This window comes from Aquarana catesbeiana, linkage group LG09 (assembly GCF_042186555.1).
Source record: "Aquarana catesbeiana isolate 2022-GZ linkage group LG09, ASM4218655v1, whole genome shotgun sequence".
Lineage (NCBI taxonomy): Eukaryota > Metazoa > Chordata > Amphibia > Anura > Ranidae > Aquarana > Aquarana catesbeiana.
The window spans coordinates 119,280,287-119,296,131 of NC_133332.1; the positions used below are offsets into that span (position 1 = coordinate 119,280,287).

Below are 15,845 nucleotides of genomic sequence, written 5' to 3' on the forward strand. Positions count from 1 at the left end.
GTCGGATAGAAGTAGTACAGGAACCTTTTCTGAAGTCGGAGCGACTTCAGTAGTGTCAATTAAGACGCTCCCATTGCCTACCATGATAATCTAAATGCAAAGCGACTTGGGGCGACTTGAGGGCGTACAAGTCGGATCCCAAGTCGCCCCAGTGTGAACCGACCCTTAGGGGTGTACTCACTTTTGTTGCCAGCGGTTTAGACATTAATGGCTGTGTGTTGAGTTATTTTGAGGAGACAGCAAATTTACACTGTTATACAAGCTGTACAATCACTACTTTACTTTGTAGCAAAGTGTAATTTCTTAAGATACTGTATATATATATATATATACATACATACACACACACACACACATACGGTATATATAGTCTGGAGGTCCAGAAAATGGGGTGGGTATGAGGTCTGAAGGTGCAGAAATTGAGACCTATCTGAGGGCTGAAGCAACATGCATTGGGGTTGATCTGATGTCTAAAGGTGCATGTATTTGGAAGATTTGAGCCAGGGGGAGTGCAGGATAGTGCATGTCTGCTGAACTGCTCCATTATCTAAAGTCTAGCTGTCAAAGCAGACAAGAAACCAGAGCCTGGCAGGAGGAGCACTGTAGCCTGGTTGTTGAGAACCACTGAGCTAGAGAATTCTACATTAAAGTGTATGTCATGCAAACTTCTCCAGGTCTCATCTCTTTAAAAACTCTGCAAGTACAGAAAAATACTGGAACAATGAAATGGATCGCTGCTCCAGGTGAGTATGATAATCCACCAGAAATAAAGGGCTTGATGATAGCTCGGACTCACAACCGTGAACATGTAGACCAAGTAGAAAAAATAGCTGCACACCGACATCCGTCCAACAGGTTTATTGAAAGACTGCCACCAAGACTATAACAACTGACCAAAAGGTTGAAAAATACCTCTTCAGCTGCCAAAAAATGCGCTCAACCCCTAAAGTGCTTAAAGTACTAAGGCCAAAATATAAAGTGACATACTGTATATCATGCAGTCTGTCACTAGCATTAACAAAGTGGTCTTTGTTTGTCTGAGTCCCCCTGTTGATCCTGTTGTTATTCTTTTGCTTCCTTTAACAGACCTATCTGTGCAGCAAAAGAAGACGTTAGAGGTTGAGACAAACCATTTAACACTGACAGGGGTGCTTACAATGATCAGCTTTATTTTTATTTAGGTAAAACCCTTTATCCCAAAAAGGGAAAAACGGTTTCTGTAACTGCTTAAAAAGCATCGGCTGGAGTTAGACTTTAATTTGTGTTCAGTCGCATGTTTTTATTGCCCCACCAAACACATGTAAAGAAGGCTTAGACAGGAAGTGTGTTACAGCATTTTATGGACTGCATGTTGTCGGCCCCGCCCAGTGTCTTTTGCTAAACTACTCAACGCTCCCATTCTCAGATTTCTACAACACCAAGGCTTATCATTCTGTAAATAAACTAGGAATATGCTCTTTGAGATAATACAGGAAGGCTGCAGAAGATGCAGTGCAGCTCTAAATTTCTGACAATGTTCAACAGTTTTTTTTTGCATTTATCAAGCAGATACAACAAAATCCTTCCAGTGGTTTAAAAAACAGACCAAAGGGAGCATTGTTAGGGTTTACATACACTAATTTGGCACCCCTGGACAACCTACTTGCAACATGTAGAGGCACCTTTTGTAAACATTAAACATTTAGATTATGATATAAATGAATAGCTAGGTCAACATTTTAATTTTTGTTAATTTTATTATTTTTGAAAAATGAAACACAAACAAAATGTAAAAAATGACCGTCCATTTTACAATAAAATTATTGTACAGGCATACATATAAAATGCGTTTTTTCAGATTTCTCTCGTAGACTTCATAAAACAAAGGTTCTTGGCTGTCTGTTACAAAGTCACTGATAAAATGCTTATGTCATTCAATTACAGTAATACAGAGTTAAAATATATTGTACTTCTGCCATTTTATCTTAAAACCACTGCTATTCCTGCATGTAGGGCGAGCTCTGCCGACATGACAGCTGAATGCAGTCCTCATGATGAGGTGATCAGACACAGTCACAGTTCATGTAAACTAGAACCTTCATGTTCGAAGAACAACCATTGTTATAAGACCTGCAAGACAGAGAAAAATAAAGTGCTTTGAATGACTTTTAATAATAAATTAATTTAAAAAATGTAAGAAAACAAGGATAGTAAATGCCTGTAGGTTAGGATGATCATACAAACTCCTTTAGATTTACCATCACTATGTATGCAAAGGTTTACCTGTTTTGATATAAATTAAATAAATTGTTTAGGTTCGTACTCATATTACAGTTTTGGTAAGTTTATAGGATATTGTACAGAGGTTGCACAATACGATTGTATAGTGTATGGCCAACCTCACACCAATGTCAAATATGAAAGTGTTTAATTTAGTCTGGCTCAAGAGAGGCAGCCTTCCTTTTGAATGGTTGTAACTTTCAATTCATTACGCCTAAAACATGTTAATTATTGATTCTATGCAAATACACCAGCCCCTCCAGGCCATGGGTTGGTGGCACCCTAAGGTTCCTCCAGCAGATTCTAGGAGTTTCTTAAACAGTAGTGACTGATCTCCTATCTTATGCTGCCTATATGATGCCACTCAGTGGAGCCAACAGTGTGGAACTAGTGAAGTCTTTTCTATCATCTCTCAGATAATTAGTCACTGACACCAATAATAATGTTAACTGCCTATAACCATTTCACTGGTTAACACATTTTAGGCACGGAGATTACTTAAAACCTCCAAAACATTATACTGAATATTTTCTGAAAGCAGAGTTCCTGTAGAATAAAATATTGACAGTTGGATGACATCTTCATTCACATGTAGAAGTGATTGAGTGGCTATACAGCTGTCTGAATCATTTCAACTACGTAGCTGGCAGCCAGTAGCTAAAATGTAAACAGGCTTCTGGCTGCCATAGCCTCTGGTAGTTTGTTTACATGGCAAGTGCTGCCGCCAATATAATAAGTTACTGTATATTAGCGAAAAAGTAAAGAGTGCCATTATTACAACTTCCTACCAATGTAACAGCACATGCTTTCCTGTGAAATCTCTCCAACTGACCACCAATGTAAGGAACCAGTTTCCCAGTAATGTAATAGCTAGGTCAGCAGCAGCTTCTTTCAGTCAATTCCTCCACTCTATAACCCTTTCCCTGTCTTATCTCACTAACTTGCCAACCAAAGCCAGCGTCCGCTGAGGCCTGAACATCTACCTTGTAAATTTTGCAAACGTGTGCATAGAATACTAGGTGGCAGCCTTACAGACTTGGGAAACAGAGGCCTGATGCTGAAAAGACCAAAAAGCACCAACACTTCTGGTGGAGTGAGCCTTTAAAGGAAAAGAGAAACCTTCCCACTCAGGTCATGCGCCTGAGTAATACATTTCTGAATTCACCTAGCAATTGTGGATCGAGCAGCTCCCTTCCAGGCACCATAAGGCAACACAAGCAGAGAATCAGATTGATGAATTAATGGTGTGCAAAGGAGATAAACTTGCACAACCCTACCCACATCCAAACTGTGGAAAGCAATCTCTCTAGGATGTTTAGGAGCTGGACAAAATGATGGCAACACAATATCCTGATTTAAATGTGAAGCTGTAGCCACTTTGTGCAGAAAGGAGTTTTGAGGTCTCAAAACAACCTTGTCATTGTGAAGCACAAGAAATGGCTCCTTACAGGATAAAAAGTTCAGAAACCCTCCTAACAGAGGTAATAGCCACGAGAAAGGCACACAACCTGGACAAAAGCTTTCACAAGGGAATGGAAACCCATCCCACAGTGTACTTTTCTAGGGTGCAGCTTTCTCCCTTCGCACCAAGCAAAGTATGCTTTCCAGGTGCAGTGGTAAATCTTGTGGGAAGAGGATTTTCCTGCCAGTGGGGGAGGCCAGAAAGTCAATCCAAAAACTTCCTGCCAGTGGGGGAGGCCAGAAAGACAATCCGAAAGCTTCCTGTACTTCAGAACCTGGGCTTCAACAGCAAAGCCATTAAAGTTAGCGACCATAAACCAGGAAGGAACATGGTTCTTATAAGAAAGAAGGTCCGGACGATCCAGTAGGGCTCGTAGAGTCTGCCTGTGTCTAAGCACCATATCCTCTTGGACCAATTTTGAGAATCACTGGGATGCATTCTAGGGGGAAACGTGTAAATCTGGTGGAACTGATGTCATGGAGCCACGAGGATATCCAATGCAAAGGCTCTTGGTCTTGATCACAAATATGGTTGAATGTAGATGCCAGAAGATCTACATCGAGCATTCCCTACCGGAGCCAGAATGACTAAAACACCTCCGGTGCAGAGACCACTCTTCAGGATTCAGATGTTGATGGCTTAAGAAGTACGCTCTGCAATTTTCTACACTTGTAATGTGCACCATGAACAGGGCCAGAGCTTGATCTGATTCTCCCATCAACACAGAAATGTAATGCTTTGGGAATGTTTGTCTAGCTGAAAAATTTGCTTGAAGGACACAAAACAGGCAAAAGGACACTTTGTAGAGGGATCCAAATTTTATTTCTGCAGGGTACTTAAACACCAGAACACAAGCATCTTACTTAGGTGAGACAGTGTGGGGTCCACAACAGGGACTGCACAATTTTTGTGGAGCTTTTAGCTGCCTTCCATCGTATATTGTAGCATGAACCATTTTTGGGGTACAAAAACCTTGTTCAGATTAGGCCAGTGCTCGTACAATTCCTCTTCAGTATGAGGGTGTAGTAGTAGATTTGGCCCAAAGGGCTCCAGCCAAGACATTTCTTACAGACCACCTCAGCGAGGGTTCCCACTGTGGCCTTTTGGGCCTGGGAAATGTCTGAGGCTTAAGTCTTCTCTAGTGAAGGTTTGTTTGCCTCAGGGGAACCCACTTTCTCAGACCCTCCCTCCTCCACTTCCTCCTCTTCCAGCTCTAAGAAGGGTGGAAAGGGGAATTCACAAAGCAGCTCCTGAGGAGGCAGAGATCTGGAATGTTTACATCCCAATGTCCTAAATCCTTACAGATATCTGCCAGGTGTTTCAACACAGTGGCCAAAGCAGAAGAAAATTCCTGCTTGGATATAAACCTGAGGAAGCAGCCCCTAAAGGAATAATAAAAAAAAAACAAAAAACTGGATGCTGATTGAGATCCAGAGCCAGTCTTTTGCCCCATGGAACAACATGTAGGGGGGAAGACTGACATCGGCACTATGATGAGTTTCTGTCCCCAAGTTTGCTCTCTACCCGAATCAAATCCACCACGCTAGCTGTGCCTTCAGAAGAGGTGTGCTACTTACAACACCGCATACAGTGGGGAGTGTTAGCCTTCCATTGTCCCAATACTGGGAGGTCTGAGGTCCCAAGGTCATTATGCTGCTTGTGATTTGCACTGGGGGAGCTGGAGGGGATGTGCGGAGCGAGGTCGGTGTCCCAAATGCAAAGGGGCAATTGCCAAGATGGTGCCCACACATGCACAGTCTGACCCAGCTGGCAACACTTGGAAATCCACAATGCAGGACAGTGGCACCCTCTGTGTTTACCACAGGCGCCCTAACCAATCACACACCTCCACTCCCATTTTCAGTGGGAAAACCACGACAACCATGCCTGCTTTCCCAGAGCCTGAAAGCAGGAACACAACAGCGGGCCATTTATTTACAGTTTGATCGTTTCAGAGTGGCTCAGCCTTTCCTTTCCAGGTCAGGAATGATCACAGAGTCTTCATGGTCTAGGCTCCACCGCAGCAGACCAAGGCCCTGTACTTGTATAGTATAATACCAGCTAACTCATGCATTGCAACTCCCTGCCAAGGAGGGTCCATTGTGTGTAGCAACTCACAGGTTGTTCCTGTTCTTCTTCCCAGGGTCCACCGGGGTTTACAAGAGCACCAAGAGCTCAGCAGCTGAATGCAAATATGAAGAAGATCTAAATTAAATAACAGATGGGGAAGCTTTCTCAACACAGAGAAGCATGCCCATCATCTAAGGACACTAGCAATGCTGGGAGTGAGAGGAGTTATGCAGGGCTGAATTAAGCTTTGCTATTCGCCAGCGTCCAATCACCTGGAGGTACAGCATAACCCAATGGTCTAAGACTTAACCATTTTCTGTGTCTTGTGATTGTATTATTAGGAAAATATTTTTTCATTTCTCAGCATGCATTGGTTCTCATTCAGACACTCATCTTCAGCTTCTGCATTAAAAAGTGAAACACAATAGTATACCTTTTTGGATTGTAAAATACAAACCCACCTCCTCCCTATCCACTCCCGGCAGAGTCCTCTTTCCATAATTTGAAATGGTTATTAGGAGAGCCTGCTGCATGCATCAAACTGCAGATGTGGAAGGACCACAGGGAATAATAGCATTTCCCACTTTCTTTTAAGTGCATTTGCTGAGTGTAGTACCTTTTATAGCCATCTAAACTACTCTATTACATTTCACTTATTGATACTGGGCTGCAGAAGTAGGTTGCTGGGTTTTTATATAAAGTTACACTTGTTCCTTAAGAGATGCCAAAAGGAGGCAATAAGATTGCTGACAGAAAAACTGTGAAGTATAGCATTGCCATATTTGATACATAAGAAGGTGAAGGGGGGCAGGGCTGTCTTAATGAGTGGGCACACCTGGGCACTGCCCAGGGGCCCCAGCTGCATGGGGGGCCCCTGCACGTTCCCCAAAGCAGTTGGTCCTTGAGCCCACGCTGCCTCAAAATTAGGGGCCCCCCCATGATGGCACTGAGAGTGATGAATACACATGGGAGGAAGGCTGGCAGCAGTGCGCAGTGCTGTGTAGAACGATACCTATTATTTCACAGCTAGCAGGGAGGGGCCAGAGCGCCAGTGATTTTCTGACCCTGCCCCATGCAGCTTGAATGCTCGGGACTTGGAGGCCGCAGGGTAGGAGCTGGAGTGGGAGCTGCTGAGTTGGTAGAACTGAGAGCCCGCCTGCGGAGATAGCATTGTGGATGGTGAGCCCAGCTGTCCAGCACTGTTTGCACTGAAGGGCTTGGAATGCCCGGAGGGATGCTCCCTCCTCCGCCCCTCCTTCTGCCTGCTTGATTGGCATAGGTGAGTCCAGTGCTGGAAGTGGGCACATAGCCAAAAGTTCACATGCACTGTATCTCCACTGGAAAAGGGGGTACTACATCGATGAAATAATGGTGCTGGGGGATATCAAGGGTGTATGGGGAAAAACAATACAGAGGTTGGGATCTGGGGTGTATAGGGGTAGCAATGCTTAGGTGGCTATAGTGCTAGAGGTATCAAGGATGTAGAGAGGCCACAGTGTAGGGGGTATCAGGGATGCAGTGGGGTCACAATACAAGGGGTATCTTAGGGTATATGGTAACAGTGCTGGGGGGGGGGGGGGGGGGATATCTGGGACATAGAGGGGTCAGAGTGCTGGGGGGGGATATCTGGGATGTAGAGGGGTCGGTCAGAGTGCTGGGGGGATATCTGGAGTGTAGAGGGGCCATAGAGCTGGGGAGGCATCAATCTAGCAGATATATTATATGCACAGGACAGCTTTGTTACTTTATGTATGTAGTATATTCCCACTGTTTCTTTGCTGTACAGAATGATTGCTCATGTAGTTAATGCAGAGCTCCACCCAAAAGGGGAAGCTACGCTTGTCTGCTTCCTATCTACTGGATGTCTGTTTACCTGCGCTTTCTCCATTGTAGGGGCCCCAGAGCATTACTTTGCCCAGGGGCCCATGATGCTATTAAGACGGCCCTGAAGGGGGGGGGGTACTGTTTATCTCTTAGCATTCTTCTGAGTTCTAGTGCATTGTACTACCTATATTCGCCTTCAGGCGTCAGTGCTACTATTGTATTTCCTGTTGCATCATGGCAGCATACACTTTGGGTTGTGACTCCGCCCCCACAACCTAATAGGACCACATAGCTATAAATTGTAGAGAGGGCCCCCGCCCCAGTATTCTCTTATTTTTCCTCACCTGTCAGGACCGAACGGATTAAGAAGCACCCCCTTACCGCTTCGCCCCAGCCAGGTTCTAGCCTCTCCTGGGTGGAAGTCCTTACCTGTACAGCCTCTAAATGAGCTAGATGGAAGGAACCCCGCATTGGTGATCTCAGGGGTATGTTGCGGCTCCAGTATAAGCCTTAAACAGGCTTAGTTGTTGTGCAGCGGTCTCCAAAATCTTTCACATCACTGTTTTTGTGTTTTTCCTGTGCTTTGTAGTTCCTCTATGGCTCCCAACAGCGCGCTGAGCTTCTCGGCGCTACCGCGCATGCACAGTACACAGCCTCAGGGCATCCCTTCGTTTTTGCCAGGATCCAAGATGGCGCCGAGCATTGAGCGGCGCTACTGCGCATGCGCGAGCGGGACGTGACCTCGGCAGCCATGGCGGCAGATTTAAAAAGCTCCTGTTTCTCATGCTGTGCTCCTCCTGCTACCCTGAACGTATCCTAACTGCATTTCAGCTCTGATTACATTTTTGGTGTACCCCCCTTCTGGTTAAGTGACTTTTATCTCAATGCACCTTTTTCTTGTCTCGCTTTGCATGTTCTTACCTTCCTGTATCTCTAAAAAGAGAGCAGGATTGTACTAATGCTGCCTAATTGGTCAGCCCTATCAGGTCCTCAAGATCGTCCAAATCAAGTCGAAGAGAGACCTCGCACAGAAGAAGTCGCTCCGGCCGTAGGCGAAGCCGCTCACATGAAAAAAGTCGCTTAAGCCACAGGGGAAGCCGCAGAATGAGTCGATCCTACTCTAGGCATAGCTGCTCCTACCACAGAAGATCCCCTGCACGTAGACGCCAGTCACCTGTCACCCCTCCCGCCCGGCCAGGAATGCTTGCTGGGTATGCTGGGCCACAGCCCCCCCAGACAAACTGGCTTGTCGCAGATGTATTGACGAGGCCACCAGGGAGAGAGAACCGGATACCATTGAACCCACTGGAGTCTTAACTCCGCAAGTCTCAACTCCGCAAGTCTCAACTCCCGATGCAGAGTTTACAGCCCAGAGTGCCTCGCCTACCCATCCCAGTACATCAAGGGAACAAGAGTTTCCGTCGGACAATGAGGAGCTGGAAGCATCAGCCGGTTTTGATTTTTCGCTTATAGAGCCTTCGGTCAAGGAAGCGATAAACTGGGAGGAACCTAAGGAGGTGCAGCAGAAACAGAGAAGTACTTTCCAAATCTCAAAAGAGTTCCGGAGGCTTTGCCGTTCATTGATTAATTAGATGAGCTGATTAAAGAGGAATAGTAGAATCCTGAAAAAAAGACTACTCTAACCAACAGACTTTCCAAACTGTACCCGCTCAGGGAACCCAAGGTATCCCCTTTGGTTCCCCCCCCCAGTAGTAGACGCATCTTTGATGCGTCTAGCCAGACACGTGATGCTCCCTATTGAAGACGCAGTGATGTTCAGGGACGTGCTTGATAGAAAGGTCGAGACTGACCTTAAAAGGGCTTACCTATTTGCAGGAGGCGCCTGCAGACCAGCAGTGGCACTGGCTGCGGTCGGGAAGGCTATCTCCAGTTGGTCCTCTGGTACCGCAAAACTCGTTGCTGAGGGCGCAGATCAAGAGCTGATAATCAAGGCCCTACAAGAACTTAGCCTTGCAGGGGATTTTGTAGCGGAGGCTTCTGTGGACACTATTAGATCCGCATCAAGGTCCATGCTGGCCACTGTAATGGCCAGAAGGGCACTATGGCTTAAACCCTGGTCGGCTGACCCCGCATCAAAATCCAATTGGTGCCGAATTCCGTACGACGGGGTAAACCTCTTCGGGACGATGTTGGAAACTGCAATTTCAAAGGTGGGAAGTCAGGTCTTATCCCATCAGACAGAAGGCCGAAACAGCAGAGACCGCCTCCCTCTAGATGCAATCTCCCAGAGAGGTACAGGGATGCAAAGGCCTATAGACCCGGGAAAGAATACAGAAGAAGGAGTTGGAAGAACCCTCAGACGTCCTTCCTCAAATTCCAGAAACCCAAAACCCCTGCCTCCAATGACCAGAAGTCCTTTTGAAGGTACGCCCGCCCAACCAGTGGTGGGGTAGTGGGTGCCAGACTCACAAAGTTCAGGTTGGTCTGGACGGGAACAAAAAAAGACCCATGGACAGTGTCCACTATTCATTTCGGGCACAGGAGGTCATTCAAAGGTCATCCCCCAAGGGATCAATTTTGCTCAACCAAGCTTCCTCCATCCCAAGAAAAAAGGCTGTCTTTAGTCCAGTACATTCAAGATCTGCTCCAAAAACAAGCGATAGTGGAGGTTCCGCTATCACAAAGAGGCAAAGGTTTCTACTCCCCACTTTTCTTAGTAAAAAAGAAGTCAGGGGATTTTCGTCCAGTCTTGGACCTGAAGAGCCTCAACCGGTCAATCAGGATAGTCGTTCAAAATGGAAAGCCTACAATCAATCCTCCAAGCAATAAACCGTGGAGATTGGATGCTTTCAATCGACCTCCAGGATGCATATTTACATATCCCTATCCGCACTGCATTCCAAAAATACCTTCGTTTCACCTTAGACCATCGACACTTCCAATTCCGAAGTCTCCCGTTCGGGATTTCTACAGCACCCAGGACATTTACAACGGTCCTATTACCCGTAATAGCCTACTTGAGAGAAAAGGGATTAAGAGTCCACCATTACCTGGACGACATCCTGCTTCTCTCGGACGGCCAGGAGTCTCTCATCCAACACCGGACAATTCTGGTCTCCACGCTGCAGTCCCTAGGGTGGCTGATAAATTGGAAGAAAAGCAACATCCATCCCACACAGAGAATGGTCTTTCTGAGGGCCGAGCTGGACACCAGGGTAAACACAGTGGAGCTTCCACTGGAGAAAATCCCTCTCCTAATACAGAGGGTGAAGAGATCAATCTCAGCTACAACGTTACCGGCCAGAGCGTGCCTCAGTATCCTGGGCTCCTAATCATCCACCATTCCAATGGTCCAATGGGCTCAATGCAAGGCCCCTCCAAATCTCCTTTCTGCGGCATGGCACGTCGATGTCCCAGCTGATCTCCATCTCTCAGGAGGTCAAACAGTTGCTACGTTGGTGGATTCGACCTCACAACTTGAAAAGATGCAAGCACATAGTCACTCCTCATCAAGAGATAGTGACCTCAGATGCCAGTCTGGAGGGATGGGGGGCACAATATCAGAACTTCGCGGCTCAGGGCCGCTGGCCATTTAGGTCACAGGACTCAGCGTGGAACATTCTGGAGATGAAAGCAGCATTTCAGGCCCTCCTGGCCTTCGGCCCTCACTTGAGGGGGAAGCATGTCCTTCTGAGAATGGACAACAAAGTGGCTGTTGCCTATATCAACAGGCAGGGGGGCACTAGAAGCAGGTCCATGATGCAGGATGTCTGTCCTGTTCTAGAATGGGCACAGCTGAACCTGTCAGACTTAAGGGCGGTTTACTTTCTGGGGGTCCAGAACATCTTGGCCGACTCACTGAGCAGGAATTTTGCCTCCAACAACGAGTGGTCTCTGAGTCCCCAAGCTTATGCTCTCATATCCCGGACCTGGGGATCACCGGAGATGGACCTTGCGGCAACACCATCAAACACAAAATGCCAAAGATTCCTGTCAAGAATTCCCTTTCATTCAGTAGAGGGGACAGATTGCCTTCAACACCCTTGGGATTTCCGCCAGGGCTACATCTTCCCTCCGACTCCCCTCATAGCGAGATTCCTCCTGAGGCTCAAGAAATCAACAGCATTGGTAGAAGCAGTAATTCCTTTTTGGCCAAGGAGGCCATGGTTTACCAATCTCATGCAACTGAACACGGCAGATCCCCTGCTCTTGCCGTTATCGATGGACCTGCTCTCCCAGGACCATATACTTCACCCGAATCCGGAGAGGCTACATTTGATGGCCTGGAGACTGAAAGGGCTAGGTACTTAGTGCAAGGCTGTTCCCAAAAGGTGGTGGACACCTTACTCCAGGCCAGAAGGCCTACCACCAACAACACCTACAGATGGGTCTGGCAGAAATTTATCGCTTTCACTCAGCAGCAGGGCTGGGACTCATCCTCCCCTTCGGTATCACAGATCCTGGAATTTCTTCAATCAGGCCTAGAGAAAGGCCTTAGGTCAAGCACCCTGAAGGTGCAGGTGTCGGCCCTATCCGCCTTGATGGGAGTTAAGTGGGCACAAGATCCCCTTGTCATTCAGTTTCAAAGGGCCTGCCTAAAACTGAGGCCAACCAGAAAACCTTCTTTCCCGGTCTGGGACCTCTCAGTTGTTCTGGAAGCGCTATTTAAAGAGCCTTTTTTCCCGCTTGAGAACATCTCCCTCTGGGACCTAACACTAAAGGTTTCATTCTTGATAGCCATAGCATCAGCTAAAAGGGTGTCAGAGATGCAAGCTCTACTGGCTACTGAACCATATCTGATTGTTTATCCAGACAGATTAGTCCTGACGCCTTCGGATTGCTTCATCCCCAAGGTATCCTCATCCTTTCATTTCAACCAGCAGATTAATCTCCCAGCACTTATCATGGATCATGGTGACCCTCATCCATTGGACGTCAAGGGTAACATCTTAGAGTATCCTTCAGCAACCAAATCCATCAGAAAGACGGAAAGTCTCCTAATCATCCCGCATGGATTCAGGAGAGGTCAAGCGGCATCCTCACGCACCATTGCTTCATGGCTAGTAAAGACCATCAAGAATGCTTATTCATTAAGTAACCATCAGATACCTGAGGGCTTAAGGGCACACTCCACCAGGGCAGTGGCAACCTCCTGGGCGGCCTACTGTAGAGTCTCGGCGGAGACAATTTGCAGAGCGGCTACCTGGTCTTCCAGGAACACCTTTATGTCTCATTATAAGGTGGATTCCGCTCGCTTATCCACAGTGGATTTTGGAAGAACCGTTATCCAAGCCAATTCTTCTATTCTTTGTTAATAAACTTAGTTTGCATTCCCACCCAGTTTTGCGAGTTATTCCCCAAAGTGTATGCTGCCATGATGCGACAGGAAAACGGAAAATTGTATACGCACCTTTCCGTAATTTTCCTTTCCTGTCGCAGTCTTCATGGCAGCATACAATCTTCCACCCTTTTGAGGTGATATAAACAGAGAATACTGGGGCGGGGGCCCTCTCTATAATTTATAGCTATGTGGTCCTATCAGGTTGTGGGGGCGGAGTCACAACCCAAAGTGTATGCTGCCATGAAGATGCGACAGGAAAGGAAAATTACGGAAAGGTGAGTATACAATTTTCCGTTTTTTTGTCAAGGGTCCCCTGTTGCTTAGAAAAGGCACTGCACTACAAATTAATTGATTGACCCCCTGATTCACAACAGTCAAACCTTAACTGTGGTGGTTTTGTGCAATCTTTACTGAAATTTAGATTGCTTGGTTAACCACTTAAGCCCCGGACCAAAGACCAGAGCACTTTTTGCGATTCGGCACTGCGTCGCTTTAACTGACAATTGCACCATCATGCAACATGGCTCCCAAATAAAATTGGCGTCCTTTTTTCCCCACAAATAGAGCTTTCTTTTGGTGGTATTTGATCACCTCTGTGGTTTTTATTTTTTGCGCTATAAACAAAAAAAGAGCGACAATTTTGAAAAAACGCATTATTTTTTACCTTTTGCTATAATAATTATCCCCCAAAAAATATATAAAAAAACATTTTTTTTCCCTCAGTTTAGGCCGATACGTATTCTACACATTTTTGGTAGAAAAAAAAAAAAAAATATCGAAATAAGCGTTTGGTTTACGCAAAAGTTATAGCGTCTACAAAATAAGGGATAGTTTTATGGTATTTTTATTAATAATTTTTTTTTTTTACTAGTAATGGTGGCGATCATCGATTTTTATCGTGACTGCGACATTATGGCGAACAGATCGGACACTTTTGGCGCTATTTTGGGACCATTCACATTTATACAGCGATCAGTGCGATTAAAAATGCATTGATTACTGTGTAAATGTGACTGGCAGTGAAGGGGTTAACCAGGATGGGGCGCTGCAGGGGTAAAGTGTGTCCTAGGGAGTGATTCTAACTGTAGGGGGGATGGGCTATGTGTGACACGACACTGATCACCGCTCCTGATTACAGGGAGCTGTGATCAGTGTCAGTGTCATTAGGCAGAATGGGGAAATGCTTGTTTACATCAGCATTTCCCCATCCTCTCCGCAAGACAATCGTGGGTATCCCCGCGGACATCGAGTCCACGGGACCCGCGATCACACTCACGGAGCTCGCGGCAGGCATGCACGTGACCACACGGCGGCAAATTTAAAGGGACATACCTGTACGCGCATTTGCCTGTCCGTGCCATTCTGCCGACGTAAATGTTCGTGCGGCGGTCGGCAAGCGGTTAACAAGAAACTTGCTAGGGTACAGTTTCAGTGTGCTATGCTTAGTGTTTTATGTACCTGAACTGCAGCTCCATTGAGACCTTCACTGTATAACTTGCCTGGCAACTCAATCTTACTTCAAAAATCTTCCCAGTTCTGCATAGCAAAGGCACTGCACATGGGTGGCATGTAGTCAGACATTTAAAGGAGTGTTAGCAGGCTGAGGGGCTGTGGACAAGCATTCCAATGAAGTCAACGTAGTTTAGGCCATCCATGCAGGGGATGTAGTGCTGGTTTGCGAGGAATTTGAAGCTAAGCTATGTGATATGAGACAAGCTTAACAGTGTAGATAAAGCGAGAAGGACCCTTTGCAAAATTGTGGTACAAAAATGCAACAGCAGAACAGTGGTTTTTATCATGGGATGTTCCCTCATATGCCCTGATCTATAACCATTACATATAGGATGCAGTCTGTCACTAGCATAAACAAAGCAGTTTTTGTTTAAATAAGTTCTCCCGTAATACAGTTTTATTATCTGTTGATGCTGCCTGTGGATTTGTTATAGCAGTTACAACAGGTCTGAGGCACATAAATAAAAGCTGACCCTGTTGTAAGCATCCCCAGCAGTATAACATGGTCTGTCTCAGGCCCTTTTCAGTTCTGCTGGGCAGCTTGACCTGTTACAGGAAGTAAAAAAATTAATGGCTCTACTAACAAGATGAAAACGGGGGGTCCTAAAAAACAAACCTCTGCGTTAATGATATTAACAGACCTAATTCTATATGTTTCCCCGTCCTGAACCCGCAAGCGGGCCGGGAAAAGCATGCTGTATTTGAGGCCTCGCTGGCGTAGAGCTTGTTTCATTTGGTCAAACGATTTGCGCTGTTTCTGCGTCTCCACGGAGAAATCTGGAAAAATCATCAGACGTGACCCCTCGAAACGCAGAGCCTCCATCTTCCTGCTTTCCCGCAGCACAGCATCCCGGTCACGATAATTCAGTAGCCGAAGGATGAACGTGCGAGGTGGGGCCCCAGGAGGGCCTCGGGCAACCGGCATTCTATGGGCCCGTTCCACCGCAAAGAAGGGGGAGAAAGCCACTTGAGGGAACATCTGACGGAGAAAGCGCTCGGTAAACCCAGCTGGGTCAGGATCTTCAGCCTTCTCTGGTAATCCTATGATTCGGAGGTTGTTCCTCCGATTGCGGTTCTCCGTCGTCCTCTGCCCGATACTCCAGTGCCTTCACTTTAGTGGTGAGGGTGCGGAAAGATGATGTATGTTCTCCAAGTACGTCCTCCGTGTCCCCCACGCGGCGCTCCACCTCCGACAGTCGAGTCCTGAACTTATCCATGTCCTTTCGAATTAAACCCATCTCCAGCTGTATTTTGTCAATCTTTCCTGTCAGTGTCGTTTGGCAGGTGCCGATTGCCTGCATCAGCGCGGTGAAATGATCTGCGTCCTGGATCTCAGGGTCCGCTTCCTCCGTTTGAGACGCCATGTTAGCCGTCTTGTTGCTATCAGCGTTCCCGCCACAGGGAGTAGTGCGGGTT

General features: G+C 46.5%; 1 protein-coding gene across 1 annotated transcript in view; it reads right to left on the reverse strand.

The window, feature by feature from the left end:
• Positions 1 to 1,712: 1,712 nt before the first annotated feature.
• Positions 1,713 to 15,845, reverse strand: part of MOSPD1 (motile sperm domain containing 1) — a 70,572-nt gene continuing 56,439 nt past the window's right edge. Inside the window, exon 7 of the mRNA XM_073599197.1 lies at positions 1,713 to 2,109. Coding sequence (XP_073455298.1) covers positions 2,078 to 2,109 — 32 coding nt within the window. The 3' untranslated portion in view covers positions 1,713 to 2,077. The remainder of the gene's footprint in view (positions 2,110 to 15,845) is intronic.